Raw genomic sequence first — 14,496 nt, 5'->3', positions numbered from 1 at the left:
CAATCCAAAAAGGGCGGTAGACTTTACTTCAAACCTTGATTTAGCTTTCACCCATTATTAGTCGTCTATTTTACCTGCGCTTTAGTGACACAAGAGAGGGGAATGGGATACAGATGCTAGAATGCACCTGTATGAGAAGACCGACACCAGATTGACCCCTAACTTAGGCGCCCCTTTTGATATTTCTTTATTGTTCAAAAGAGGGAATAAACGCTGTGGTTCCCTACAAGCTGCCCCGCACAAACTCGGCTGAATTTCCACTGTTCCAGCCCGATTTCGGCAACATAACTGTACTAGAACCCTTCACAGTCAGTATTCCCACGCATTGGCCGACTTTCCCGACGCATACGGGCACTTTGCAAAACCTGGCGAGAATCTGCAGCACGCTGAATTCTCTGTTTTCAGCCCTGAAAATGCGCCACATCACCTGTACAGCGGTCCCCTTGCGTCCCCGAACCTCCTAGGGGTATTTGGGTCCGTTTAGGGCCAAAACCCTAAACCTGCAAAAATACACAGCAGGTTGTAATTTACTGTTTCGGGCTCCGTTTCGCGTGCCGGTCACATCCGTAGCAAGTCCTCGAGCTCCCGCACCTGTAGGGCTACTTGCCCTTTGAATCGGACGAGATTTCTGGCGTGAAACCTCTCCGAATTCACCTGTACCTGCGGGGGGATTAGCCGCTAGCTAATCCAGTACCTGTGCAATCGCGCATGAACCCACACAACTGTACATTGGTCAAATGAAGAGCCCACTAGAGGGGCATAACATACTGCCAAAGGGGAGAGAGAGGGCAGTGCGTAGCGTGCAGGGCATCACTCCTGGCACCGCACTGTGCATAAGAGGGAAAGCAAGCACTCAATAGCTCTTAACCTGTGACCAAACTGAAAATGAGGCTCTCCCCTCTTCAAATTCAGCGCCACTTCTTGTTGCATGAGGCAAGTGCACCAGAATGTGCCACTTGGCACATTTACAAGCATTTTCCCGTTTCGGGGTTGCTGCCTAAAAATATCCCAACCTGTTGCCCAGTTGACTTCACGGCTGAGTAAGAAAATGTTCCCCTTGTCATTCCGGCGGTAATGACGTCAACACATTTTCAGGTCCCAAAATAGCAGTCCCCTAAATTTTAGGAGATGCTGCCATTGTATCTTTCTAGGTCATCCGACCCTCTTTGTACACTGCGGCCACATCCAGAACTGAAATGTAGCCTCTGTAACAAAGGATTCCACTTTGGCTAGTCACTGACCCCACTTGGCTAACCATAGTCCTTGTCCAACCTTAGTGCTCTCTTGCCCTTAGGCCTGGACTCCCTCTGGACAGTTCCACACTAGCTATGCAATGCAGGGCAGTTAGATTTCGCGAGGGGTGTTTCCAAAAAGTGAAAGTAAATAGATAATAAGAAAGAAATCAACAAAAAGGATAGATAGTAGTCACATGCTGGTGACACAGTGTTTCAATCATCTAGTCATCTCATCCGTCCAGAAGTCTTGATGCACCTAGGTCCTTGTGTAGCCATCTCATCCCGTAGGAGCTCTTGATGCGCTCACCACAGTATCCAGTTATCTCAATCATATGGGAATCTTGATGCACTAGAATCATTCAACATGCGTCATCATTCGTTCATTCAAATTCATCATTCTTATCTCAAATCGAAAGGATATCCAATTCATTTTTGAGCAGTCCTTGCCCTCGATCTCCCCATCTCATCCTTGATTTCACTTGCAAAACTGGTAAGGAGTTGGCTCATCTCGTTGCAAAAGAGTGAATGTCCAGCTCCATGCTTTCCAATCCATACGGAAGAGAGGTCCTTAATCCTTTTTCCGGTTATCTATCACAAGCAACCAGATTGTTAGTACATCAGTATCTCTTTCAGGTGCCCGATGCGTGATGTATGAAGTTTGGGAGTGGCTAATAAGTCCGATGTCGGGATACGAACGTGGAACATTCTTCAATAACAATTTTCAAAATTGTGCCTGAAACTAATTTGACTATTTTGTTTCTAATTTCTATTTTCTAGAATTAGGACTTTAATAAGAAATGTGCACAAGTTAACTAATAAGTTAAGGAATCACAGATCTGTAAGAAAAGCCATCAGGAAACAGACAACTCTGGTGTGTCATATTATGGGTGACAAGAAGCACCGTGAAGGAGTTGGCTTGTTAGTTCGGTGAAAGAAGACCAGGTAATGGTGGTCCCTGATGAGTCACAAGATGGGTGACAGGTTCATCAGTAAGGGGACACACTAAGGGTCTAAGGAGGAAATCCGAACTGAGTAAGAAAGTATGCGTAAGAACGCAAGCACAAAAATAAAGATGGTTTCAATGAAGCTTTTTACGAAAAGCAGGAACAATCGCAGGAGGGCAGATGCTTTCCCGCGAGGAGTCTGTGTCTGCATTGCATCTGTGTCGTGTCCTGCACCCAGGGACGCCTGGAATGTGTCCGTGTAGCTGAGTGAGTTTTTAAAGTTTGAACAGGTTCACACTTTATTTTATAAAGTGACCAGTCACTTTTAAATGACCGGCCCCTTTATTAATAAAATAAAGCAAGCAGGGCTCTAATAAAAAAAAGCCAACGCTAAAACTAAAGCAAGGGGCTGAATTGCGATCTCTCTCTCTCCTCTTTCTAAAAAACGTGATTTTCTCTCTCCTCTCTCTAGGAGCGCCAAGCTCTGCTTTTGGACCCCTATTCCTGTCGGGTGCCAGACCCTATAAAAGGGTAAGCCAGCGTTCAGTTTTGGAGGAGCCGGAATCAGCAGAAAAGCACCAACGCTAGGGTTTTGGAGCAGAGTCTGGCAACGGAAACTGCAAGTATTCGCGTGACGACTGAGTACGGAGGTCGATTCTCCGAGCAAGAAGCAACAAGTATAAGGTGTCGATACGCTTTGAGAATTGTTGCTTTGTGTGGTTTGTTTTGCAGGAATCTCCCGTCTTACGGGAAGGCCCTTTACGGGAAGTACGGCTTCACGCCTAAGTCCCTTACGGGAAAGTACGGCTTCGCGCCTAAGTCCCTTACGGGAAGGAACGGCCTTGAGCCTAAGTCCCTTACGGGAAAAGTACGGCTTCGCGCCTAAGTCTCTTACGAGAAGGAACGGCCTTGTGCCTAAGTCCCTTACGAGAAAGTACGGCTTCGCGCCTAAGTCCCTTACGGGAAGGAACGGCCTGGTGCCCAAGCCCTTTACGGGAAAGTACGACCTTCAGGTCTAAGATTACGGAACGGAGGGGTTTCCTCGGGTTCTCGTGCTTGTATAAGAATTCTCCCTGAATAAAAGAATACTCTTTACGGGGGGGGACCAGCCCATCTTCTGGTCCCCAATACTGTGTCGATCTTCTCCCTTCTCTCATGTTTTCAAAGAATTATAATTTTCAGATTTTCTAAGTGCTCGTGTACGCTCCCGTTTTGTGACAGTGCCCAAGTGATGTGTCTGCTCTTTACTAGGACCGGTATGCTTTGAGAAAAGCACACGTCTAATGCTCTGATACCACTGTAACAAACTTGGACACCCCAAGTCAAGATTCTACCGTGACACAGCAAAGATTCACTTTAAAACAGTTTACAAAAGACGATACTGCCCGGTGTAGTTCCGTGCCCAGAGAAATTGGCCCCATAGACTGGCGCCCTTACGGTATTTCTTTTATATTAATGCTTGATCAAAGTTACAACTCCCGCAGGGTCCTCTACTCTCAGACTCTGCGTCCAGATGCCCCGAGAAGCGAGGCCCTTAGGGCTCTTTTATTCTTACAAGGGATGCCCAAAAGCAAAGCCCCAAGAACAATGAGTCAAAAGCAAATTGCCCCAAGAGCACCTGATCCTCAAAAACTGGTAAAAAGGAGCCAGCACAAATAACGCAATTCCGTACAACTGCCACGTCAGCATGTCAACGCAAATTGCGGACGTCCATACAACTGCCACATCATCAACTTGTCAACGCAAATTCCGGGCAATACTGCCACATCATCCATTTGTGACACGTCATCATGTCAGTGCAAATTCCGAAAATCCATATTGTCTGATACGTCATCATCCGTATTGTCTGTTGTCACAAGACGGGCACCACGTGCCAATAGAAAAGAACAGACTGAACAAACTTTTAGCACTTTCATAACAACTGAAACTGAAAGAGAGAGATGACACGCGACACAGAGTGGCGGAATTCCACCCCAGAGAGTATTGGCCCCAAACCTTGGCACCCCTTTCGGTATTTCTTTATATTGCATCATCAAAGTACAAGCCAGTACTCCATCCTCTGCACCTTCATCCAGAAGCATGCCAGAGAATGAGCCCATGGCCTCATATTTAAAGGCCCTAGGCCCCAAGAGCAGTTTACATGAAAAGCCTTCAAACTCAAAAGCATCTGGTCCAAAAGCAATGCCCAAAAGCTACCAATGGAAATCCGTACAACTGCCACGTCAACAATCAGCACAAAACGCAGAAATCCGTGTAGTTTGCCACGTCATCATGTCAGCGCAAAATCAAGGTTTTTCATACAGCTACCACGTCATCAGATTCTACGCTTTGTGTCTGAGGGTCCAGCTTTATTTTAATGTCTTTATGTCACTTGGGCCCCAACGAACGGGATCCCCATAAGTTGGTCAGACTTCTTCTTCTGTTACTTGTTCTTCTTAGGGTTTAGGCCCCTCGACGGTGATCTGAAGGTTGGGTCTGTTCTTCAGTGACTTGACACGTCAACAGTTTGTGACAGTCTGCCATGTTCGCGGGTGGTCAAGCCATGTCATCACTTTGTGACAAAGGAGGAGCTTCAAAACATTATTCATATCCAAAGAAGGACAAACATGCCCAGTTTACTTGAAATCGGATGATCACGATTCATGGATTAAGTCCAAAAGTTTTACATGACCATGTCTCCCACTTTCTATATAATACAAACACAATAAGCTTTATCACCTTTCTTTTGTCTTTAAGGATATAATACACCGATACGGTTCTTTAATTGAGCAGACATTACCCTCTATAGAGACATTGCGCATCCCTAACTAGAAAGACCTCTACAAGGCTAGAGATTCAAAACCTTTTAAAGGCTACATATTTGATGGAAAGAGAAGTGGATAAACAGTGAATAAGGTAGGTTATGTACGGGTATCGGGTATTGTTTGTAGCACTCGCATAGGAAACGTATGTTTCTTAAATAGCAACAGTATATAAAGTACAAATAAACATTGGGATCTTTTAACAAAAATGTATTGATTTTCATTCACAAATGCATAGATTTTCTTATTCTACATCCACTACTCGGTATTCACAATACTATCATGGATGTCATATTAATAATCCAATGCCTTGCATTATGAAGCTGTGATTATATTGTCTTGTGGGTAACCACCAGGAGTCTATAACTTGCAATTTCTTTTATAGCCAAACCTGGTTTTTCCAGAGATTCATATACGTACATATCTTAAGCACCAAATCTATCCAGTGCTAATGACAATCCCCTGAAACCCTTTCTCAGAGAAAAGCATGCAGCTGTTGCCCATACAGGTCTATAAAAAACCTACAGTTTGTACGAGAGAAGATTTCGTGTATGCCATATGAATGCCAGACCTGTTTGGTAGCCTCTTCTTGAGTGGAGGGCTTGTTGGAATTGACACCCAAGCAGGCTCTGTGTAGGCCTACCATCCTAGTATAAGACAAACACCAATAGTGTATACCCGCCGCCCGGACTTTCTGCGTACTTGGCAAGGGAAACTTGCCCAGTAGAATTGCAAGACCACAGCACAAAGGAATAAAGATCCAAACCACAAGAACCAAACACATTCTTGTTTTCCCAACAATTTAAAGATATACGTGCATAAACACGACAGATATTTAAGTATGAAGAATCACGTTCATGGTAATAATAATGTGAGTCAAGGTCCATTGTCTCAAGCTGTGAGCAGCAATATGTTGCTGCCTCTAAGCGGAGTCAAACGGTTGTTGAAGCACGTTCATGGTGATAATAATGTGAGTCAAGGTCCATTGCCTCAAGCTGTGAGCAGCAATGTGTTGCTGCCTCTAAGACGTGGAGTCAAATGGTTGTCGAAGCAGTGAGAAAAGTGTCAGTCTTTAGTGTATTTATTTGTTTTGTCGAATCAAGAAATTAGCCCACTTTTGTATGACTGCTGGTAAGGACAAAAAATATGGTGTTATTGTTCCCAAACCCGTTTTATATATGAAGTTTCCAACAATGAAAACTGACACTATTTGAATACACCTAATTATGTGAAGAGAACATGTAGGAAGAAACAAATCAATATACAGTTGGTCCCAAAAGGAACATAATACCTTCCCCATAAAGCTTATAATTGACCTCTCTTTACTCTTGTTTTCCCTTCATCCTTTTGAGCATGGCTTTGATTATTAATGGAAACTCTGTATCAAGTGGCCTAGCGAATTGCAGTAGGCAAGCAACCAAGTTTAAAATTTAAGCATGGCCCTACCTATAAATTTGAATATGCTTTGATTGGAAAACAACATGGCTGACATGTTGTTGAAGGAAGCAATCTTGCTACAAGTGTTGATGGCAGTGGCTGCAGATCAATATCGGACAGCTACGCTTATGTGTGGGTTTTGTGGCAGGCCACTTTGCTTTTTAGACATGCCCAGCATTAGTTCAAAAATTAAACATGTGTGATGGTCAAACCCATCGTGCAGGCGGGATGGTTACGTCACCGGACTCGTATGTGGAGGTGAGGAGTTCAAGCACCAAGCATTGCACAGTCTGATTGAATTTTTGCTGTAACAAGCTATACTGGTTTAATCATTGCACTTGCTTAGGCACCTGTTACAAACCGGGAACCGGCTGCGGCAACTGATATGTATCCTGAGCCGATGGCAGTGGGGACTGTGCATGAAAACTGCACTATTTGTTTCCAAAAAGCAACGACTATAAATAACATTTAGCAAATTGGGTCTAGTAATTAATGTTGGCCAAGTGGCCAGATTGTGAAGAGAAGTGTGTGCAAGTAGTGAAAACCACCTAGAAAATGAGACAGTCTAACCTCGCCAAGCCGATGAAATGCACCAGCCACACCTCCCACCAATGTAGAGTAGATGGCATACCAAATTTGAGTATCCATAAAATAGACCTGCAAGTGGGCAAACTCCTACGATCAGTGTGACAATTGAAAAATCTTCAGACAAATAATATGTTTTTAAAAATTCGAATGTCATCTTTAAGTTCAGAAGCAGCCTTGCCAACCAACCCCTACCCCCAAAAAAAGAAAATAATTCAAAAAGAAACTCAACAAAAACATGTAACAGTTTAACTGGTCAAAAAGTTGTTAGTATTAACAGATAATTGTTGAATTACTCTCGTGAAAGAAGTGCTGTTAATGATTGCATACCAATATAACTGGCACCCATACACAGATTATGACTCCAATGTTGCCTTTTGCTACGATCAGACAGCCATAGTGTAAGTTAGATACTCCCGTTCCAAAAATATCCATATTTTTAAAAAGGACCCTGGACAACATCACTGTGAGCACAGAATTGAATTGAACAAAAAAATACAAACCATGGGGGAAGAATTCATGCCACTGATACTGAATGTTTGTTACACTCTTAATTTCTCTAGTAAGTTCCACCAAGGGTCTTATCTGTGGCAAAGAATTGCAGGCAAACCAAACATAAGCTCTTCGGTTCATCCAAATACACACACACGCACGATCGAGACTGGAAGTCATTCTTCAAGATATGTACAAGATTTAACTGCGACTGTAAAGCAAGATCTTAAAATAGCATGCCTGGATGTAGTAGCTGAAAGTGAATTTGCTGATAAGAAGAACGACCCAAAAAATGGTGTACCTAACAGAAAGCAGGACAGTATAAGATACTTCTAAAATACAAAACTCAGCATCATAAGAAAATTAGTCTGTACTTGAATAGCGCAAAAAGACCCTCATGCATGGCACGCCCGATATAAAGGCGGGGCTGCAAGCCAATGAACACAACAAAATTCAATAAACTATGAAAGCATGCATATTGAGAAAAGTATGAGGAAAACACTTTTCAATCAAAGCAGCTTTGTCTAACAGCTCCTAATCTTTTGCTGAAATATATACCTGGGACCACCACAGCATATAGTGGAATATTCTCCAGTTTGAGTTTTCTATCCATCTTCTCAAAAATGGCAGAAGGAACAACAGGGCACCAAGAACATTTGGTAGTAGATATACGATAACCGCCGTTATATAGAGGGAGGGTATTTTCCCTGTCTGTTTCAGCCATGTTTTTATCACTTTCAAAATACCATTTGGAGTGTCCCATGAATGCGCATAGCAGACCGGTAATGCAATAACCCAAGCAATAGCCACAACTAGCTTCAAGAACAATCTCAGCTTGTTCACACTGCTGTAGGCTTTGAAATTCAGCAAAACATCAAGAACAACTGCACAGTTAAAAGATCCACAACAAATCGTTAAATTTAAAGTTCAAAAAAGAAAACTACACTTGCTAAATCCACAAAACCACTGTCCCCTGGGAGGTCTCATATACCTTGCAGTAGGCGAAGTATTGCAGCTGTTATGAAAATGCTCAGCACATTTTCAAACACCGACAACTCGAAGACATCAAGCGGATTCCCCTTGTGATTCCATGACAAAATTATCATTGCCTGCAGTGAGCCAACAATATGATCAGATGACACCATAACTGATATGGCTGTAGAATTATGGAAGAAAATGAAACGAAATAAAATGATATATTAACATCTTCAAAAGGCCAAAATGATCTATGAGACCAAATTGGTGAATCTGATACCATGTCTGGGTACAAAAAGGAGGTATATAAAAGAGATACTATGAATCTCAAAGTGCTAGCTGGAACTGTGTGGGGTGTATGTGGGTGCCCAAAATAAGATGGTGATATAGTGGGTGGTGAATCCATCCTTATCTGCACTCCGGATGAGAAAAGCTTGTGTCAATGAGCTACATAAAATGAGGAGACAGCCACCTTTCACGATCACTCAAGTGATAGCCATACAATAACGCTAATTAACCTAAAGCCGCTCAGAATTGTTGTCAACTAATCAAAAGCCTCTCGCTGCATGGAAGGAGAGACTGGATCAGATATTACAAAATTTGGACACCACTACATTTTAGCTCTTACCTATACAAAAACGTTCACACATTCTCTCAAGTCCCTGAAAGTTCCACATCCATTCTATACAATAATCTATTTGATTTCTATGTTTTGTTCAAACTACTGCGATTACAATGGTTTAAGGAGAAGAGCATACTCCTAAAAAACACAGACATTGATTACAGAGAGAGCAGTAAAGCTACCAAAGGACAAATTATTTTTGGACACCTCTACATTTCAAGCTCTCATCAATACAAAAAAGTTAAAAGATTCTCTCTAATCCATGAAAGTTTCACGTCCATTCTAGAAAGTATTTGATTTGTACGTTTTGCCCGAACTACTCTTACCAGGCACTCTGATGTTAGAAACAGTTAAGATTGTCAAGGTATCTGTCTTTGTTTCATAAGAAGAGCATAATATTTTCGTATACTAATAAATACTTGGATTTTCACAATGTACAAAAAATTTAAGCTTGTAAAAAGACAATGATAAGAAAAGCGTATATCTCCATAAGTTTAGAAAAATCTGAACTTACCAACTGAAATAGACGCTATATCACTAACAAGAAAAACACAGAATCAAGAAAAGGCATTGAAGCATTGACTAAATAACTAATCATCATATTTGTTCCGAAAAAAAACCAAACCAACAAAGGTTGATGCGACCTTAACTTCACTGCATGTGCCAAACAGGAACAATACGATCATCAACTTTATCATGCATAGCTTTGAAAACAGCGATGACATTCCTACTCACCTCATCAATGCCCGAGGGTAGGTATAGCTTTCTATCAATTATAGAATGCTTGCAGGTTTTTCTTTCAATGCAACTCATACTTAATTTACCAGACATATTTCCATTTCTCGTCTGCCCAGCCTTGATCACAAGCTAGAACTCACGTCGCAAAAACCAAATTATCTCTCCGTAATCACAATGGCTGACACCTCTTGTGAACAGACAAAGCACCCTACATTAAGTATATGCCATCGTCATATCCATTGAAGCTTTAATCTTGCATTATCAAAATGTCTGTAAGGACAAATTTTGTCAACCATGACAGAAGTTATGAAAAAAACTCATTAGTAAGTAAAGAGACTTTTGCACCAAATATCCTTCTGTATGCCTATACCTGCAGAGCCAAAATGTAGAAAGTCCACATTCGATCAAAGCTTCTAAAAAGATGCCAAAAGCTTCGAACTTCAACAAAATTTACTTTCCGTACACTATTAGATGCATTTTTTCTATTCCCCTGCCACAAAAACCTGCAATTCAGAAGGGTTGCCAAAGCATACAATTCAGAGAGCTTGTAAAGAATGTAAAGAAGATTGATACAATGTTCAGAAAAACCTTGGACAAAACTTCATGATGCGGGTGAGATTGAAAAAATTCAGAATCTTCTTTCATAGGCCAGCTCAATTTGAAGCAGCGTTCAGACCTGCATGGAGGGTAGTGAAATCGGCTGTCAAGTTCAGTCTTTATTGAAGCACTCGTTGGGTCTTAACAGTAGGTGTGCATACAAACCAAAAAAATTCATTTAAGTCATCATAATTCCTCCATGCTGAATGTGGAGCAGTGCCATTTTTGTTGTTTGCCACTTCCTGACCAGCATACCATCACGTAAGAAATGTGAGTGTGAATCACAACAGGTACAGACCAGTACCGAGACAACCGACATTGATCACACCTTCTGAATGATTTCATAAATAGGCGTTACAATCTTTCGTAAAAATGCATGTTCGTCTCCACCATAGGCAGGCATAATGCTTCCTCCTGTGACATTGCTGGTAGAAGGAGCAAGCATTCCATCAAGTTCTCCTGCCATCTACATCAAGCACAACATACTTCACAAAAATGACATCTAAAAAATGAATATAACTTGATCGAACCGAAAATAAATGTCTTTTGAGTTTGCTGAGACAGTGGATTGTCCTTCAGAAAACAGCAAAAATGGCCAGCTCACAATAATCCTCAGCAACTACTAATAGCACTTGGACATGATGGTCATCCATTTGTGCATAGTCTGTAAATCCTCTGTGTTCTGGGGATGTGTGCAACTCCGTAAGCCTCTATCTCTAATTTGTGTGATAATAATCTCAGCTGGCCAATCGCCACTAGGGCATTATGTCACGATACATATGTTCGTAAAAGAAAGATTTTATCAACGTCAACAAAAGGTCACAGATGTCTATGGGAAATAAACAGGGTGTCCATGGGTGCCCAATGGTAACAGCATTGTCTACCCAGTGTAACTTACTTTCTTAAAAAGAGCAGGTAGCAAATGTTCACAAAAGTAGCTAAGAGTAGTCAATGGTAGGCATGCAAAGGCAGGGTACTTTAGCCAGATTATAGACGTGAGGCAAAACAAGCTCATCAAGGAAACATCTATTTTAAACAGGTAATGAACTTTATAGAGGCAATAAACTCAAACCACTTAAATTAAAAGAAAACAGGGAATTAGTCAGAGTTGGGGAAGCTAGAGCTAGTGAGAAGTTGGCAGTTTACAAAAAGTTAACGGAATCAGGTATCCAAAAGGAGAAGATAAGAAATTACACAACACAAGAAACTTGACACCTAATCTCCCTCTCTTGTTACAAGTGACAGGCTTTAAACATTAAAGGAAGTGACCTTGATCGTGATTATTTTCAGGAGTAACCTTAATAAGCATCAAAAGGCCACCACAAAGATAGTTGATTAATGTGGTGACTTACTTAGTACTATATCATTAGTCTAGTGAACACACGTAATACTCATGGCTTGAAACTGTTTGCAACAGTACATGCATTCTGCGGCCTGCCCTTGAATTATGCATAAACCATATCTTCAACATTATCAGGACGATATACATTAGAAACCTAAATCACAACATATTAAATAAAAGAAATTGACATACATTATGGAAAATGTAGCAAAGACACTCTGGCATAAACCGTAGATTAGCAGCTTCCCCCCAAATCAAAAGGTAGAGCCCCATGTACAGTAGCTTGCGCTGTTGAATTTTTTCTTCTGCCGCCTCTTTAGAGCTTGGGATCCTGAATGACACCCGCAAACTGCTTATTCTAATTGTCCTGGTAAAAGAAACTAGCAACTTGAATGCTGGACACTTGAAACAAACAGTCAGCCTTTATGACCATACCAAATAGCACTTTTGCGAGGCAAAAACTTGCACCATTTGACATAATTTTTGAATAATGAGTCCATAAGTTTGTCAACAGCACGATCATCTAGCTGCACATTTTCCCATCAAAAGCTGTCTAGACCCACAAAAGTTGAGACACTAATACTTCTAATTGTGTAATAACTACCTTACGCTTGAATGCAGGTTGTGGGTCCAGCCGAAGATGAATGTTTGCAAGCAGAAGAATAAGATGTTCTCTCTGATTGGCAACATTGTCTTTCTGCATACAAGCAGAAGAAATCAGCTCAACAGCAGACAAAATTTCAGCTATGTTATTCTCAGAGTACACCACTAAAAATCATAAGTTGCGAATCTGCTCAAGATTATTCTAAAAGAAGAACAATACCTGAAATCCGAATGTGACCTGCAACCAATCCAAAATGTCTGCCTGCTTAGTTTTTGTAGAACTTTTGCTGGGAAGCTGTAGCGTGCCTAGATACCTCAGAGCAGCAACTGCAGCACAGATCTGACAGAGAGGAAACCACAACTTGAAGTTGGTATAAACTCAATGAGCTTATGAATATGAGGCAGCATGTCTTGTAGATTGAGTAACTTCGAAGCTTCCACTACTCTTACGACTTGGGAGCCAGAATCCACTTTATCAATTAAAACTATACAAAATTACAAGCAAAACCTGAAACACACAAACAAATCTACTTACAGAAGCAACCTCGTTCCTCAATGAAACAAGTGAGCTTCTGTCAGGAACTATTTGAAACAAACCGCAATGAGCCCGCACTACCCTTTCAGCAATCACTCCTAGTAGTGAAATCTTGTTAATTAAACATCTAAATTGATTGGATAAATGAGCAAATCTACCAAGAGCTCGAAAATCTAAACCATATTATTGGATTAAAGTAACTCTTGCAAGTCCATATCATGACTAGACCTCCTCAAATACTTTGAGTTGCAGATTGATACAAAAAGAAATACCGAAAGGGGCGCCAGTCTTTGAGGCCAATATCTCTAGGCACGGAACTCCATCGGGCCGTGTCGAATCAATTGCGAACTGTGAACTGTTTTGAAGTGAATCTTTGAAGTGAGCTACGTCATCAAGTCGACACGAATTCTGAGAATCCGTACAACTGCCACATCATGAGTTCTACGCACGCGTGCGTGTGTGTGTGTGTGTGTTGGCTTGCTTTATTTTAATGCCTATATGTCACTTGGGCCCCATCGAGCTGGGTATTATAAGTTGGTGGGAACTCTCCTTTAAAAATAGGCCACTCGGCAAGACTTTGTAAATCGGTAAAACTTCTTCTACTGCTTCGACTTCTTTTGCTTCTTCTTCTTAGGATTTAGGTCCGTCGATCGGGATCTGCAGGTTGGCTCCGTTCTTCAGTGGCTTGACATGTCAGCAATTTGTGACATCCCTCCTCCTTGAAAGAAAGTAATCGTCCAGGATTACAACATATTTGCAAAACAACTATAGTTAGCTCAAAAAAAAATCCGAGGGTCATTCCGAGAGACAATCAGTTCTCAATCCAAATCGAAGCTCTTGATTTCTTGGGTCGTTGGCTTCCCAGAAGAATCTCATCCAATAAGGAGTCTCATTCCAGATTGGAGCTCTTGATTTCCTGGGTCGTTCGCTTCCCACAAGAATCTCATTCCATAAGGAGCCTCGTTCCAAATTGGAGCTCTTGATTTTGGGTCGTTGGCTTCCCAGAAGAATCTCACCCAATGGTCGGCACATCACAATGCAACAAAAATCCTCACATATGCATGTTACAAGACATAGAAACATAAAGTCGCCGATGAACAACCCCCCTCCCCCCCCCCCCCCCCCGCAAATAACCATCCAGGTCCGAGCCATGAGCTGTTCAACGACTCCCTCATCACTCCTCCCGCATAACCTAAAAAGGTCCGGCCGTGATATATAGAGGCCTTTTACAACCAAACGCTCCCCAAAACACAGTCTGCGTCGTTTGGAGGTTCCAACATACAACAAAACGCTCCTCAGACATCCCGTCTGCCTCGTTCTAAGATTTTCAAGCATACAATGAAACGCTTCCGAGACATCCCTTTTGCGTCATTCCGAGGTTCAAACAATACCAAAACGGCATTTCTCACTACTCCACACGCGAGCAAATCACCAAGCATTGAAACCAATATTCAAACCAGGGTCAAACACTTCAAATTGGCACCAAGACAGGCTCAAAAATACCATCCATTTCAGACAAATTTTAAAAAGGATCACCAAACAAGTCCTCAAACAAATTCAAACTTAAAAAGCAATCTCAACATCAGTCAA

General features: G+C 41.7%; 1 protein-coding gene across 2 annotated transcripts in view; it reads right to left on the bottom strand.

Annotated features, from left to right (window-relative positions):
- LOC147456708 (callose synthase 5-like) overlaps positions 1-14,496 on the bottom strand; it is a 94,796-nt gene that overhangs the window by 65,141 nt on the left and 15,159 nt on the right. The window contains exons 6-20 of one of the 2 annotated variants that reach the window (XM_086515151.1): positions 12,592-12,711; positions 12,373-12,465; positions 12,204-12,295; positions 11,961-12,099; positions 10,755-10,892; positions 10,592-10,668; positions 10,403-10,505; positions 10,200-10,319; positions 8,486-8,603; positions 8,053-8,378; positions 7,869-7,921; positions 7,735-7,795; positions 7,506-7,587; positions 7,333-7,382; positions 6,988-7,074 (exon numbers count right to left, since the gene is read on the bottom strand). In XM_086515151.1, the coding sequence (XP_086371277.1) occupies positions 6,988-7,074; positions 7,333-7,382; positions 7,506-7,587; positions 7,735-7,795; positions 7,869-7,921; positions 8,053-8,378; positions 8,486-8,603; positions 10,200-10,319; positions 10,403-10,505; positions 10,592-10,668; positions 10,755-10,892; positions 11,961-12,099; positions 12,204-12,295; positions 12,373-12,465; positions 12,592-12,711 (1,659 nt within the window). The remainder of the gene's footprint in view (positions 1-6,987; positions 7,075-7,332; positions 7,383-7,505; positions 7,588-7,734; positions 7,796-7,868; positions 7,922-8,052; positions 8,379-8,485; positions 8,604-10,199; positions 10,320-10,402; positions 10,506-10,591; positions 10,669-10,754; positions 10,893-11,960; positions 12,100-12,203; positions 12,296-12,372; positions 12,466-12,591; positions 12,712-14,496) is intronic. The other variant, XM_086515152.1, reaches the window with a different exon arrangement.

This window comes from Adiantum capillus-veneris, chromosome 6, assembly GCF_014529385.1.
Source record: "Adiantum capillus-veneris isolate H3 chromosome 6, ASM1452938v2, whole genome shotgun sequence".
NCBI classification, from domain to species: domain Eukaryota; kingdom Viridiplantae; phylum Streptophyta; class Polypodiopsida; order Polypodiales; family Pteridaceae; genus Adiantum; species Adiantum capillus-veneris.
Note: the sequence above shows the minus strand (reverse complement) of the source record. Positions and strands in the feature narration are given on the sequence as shown.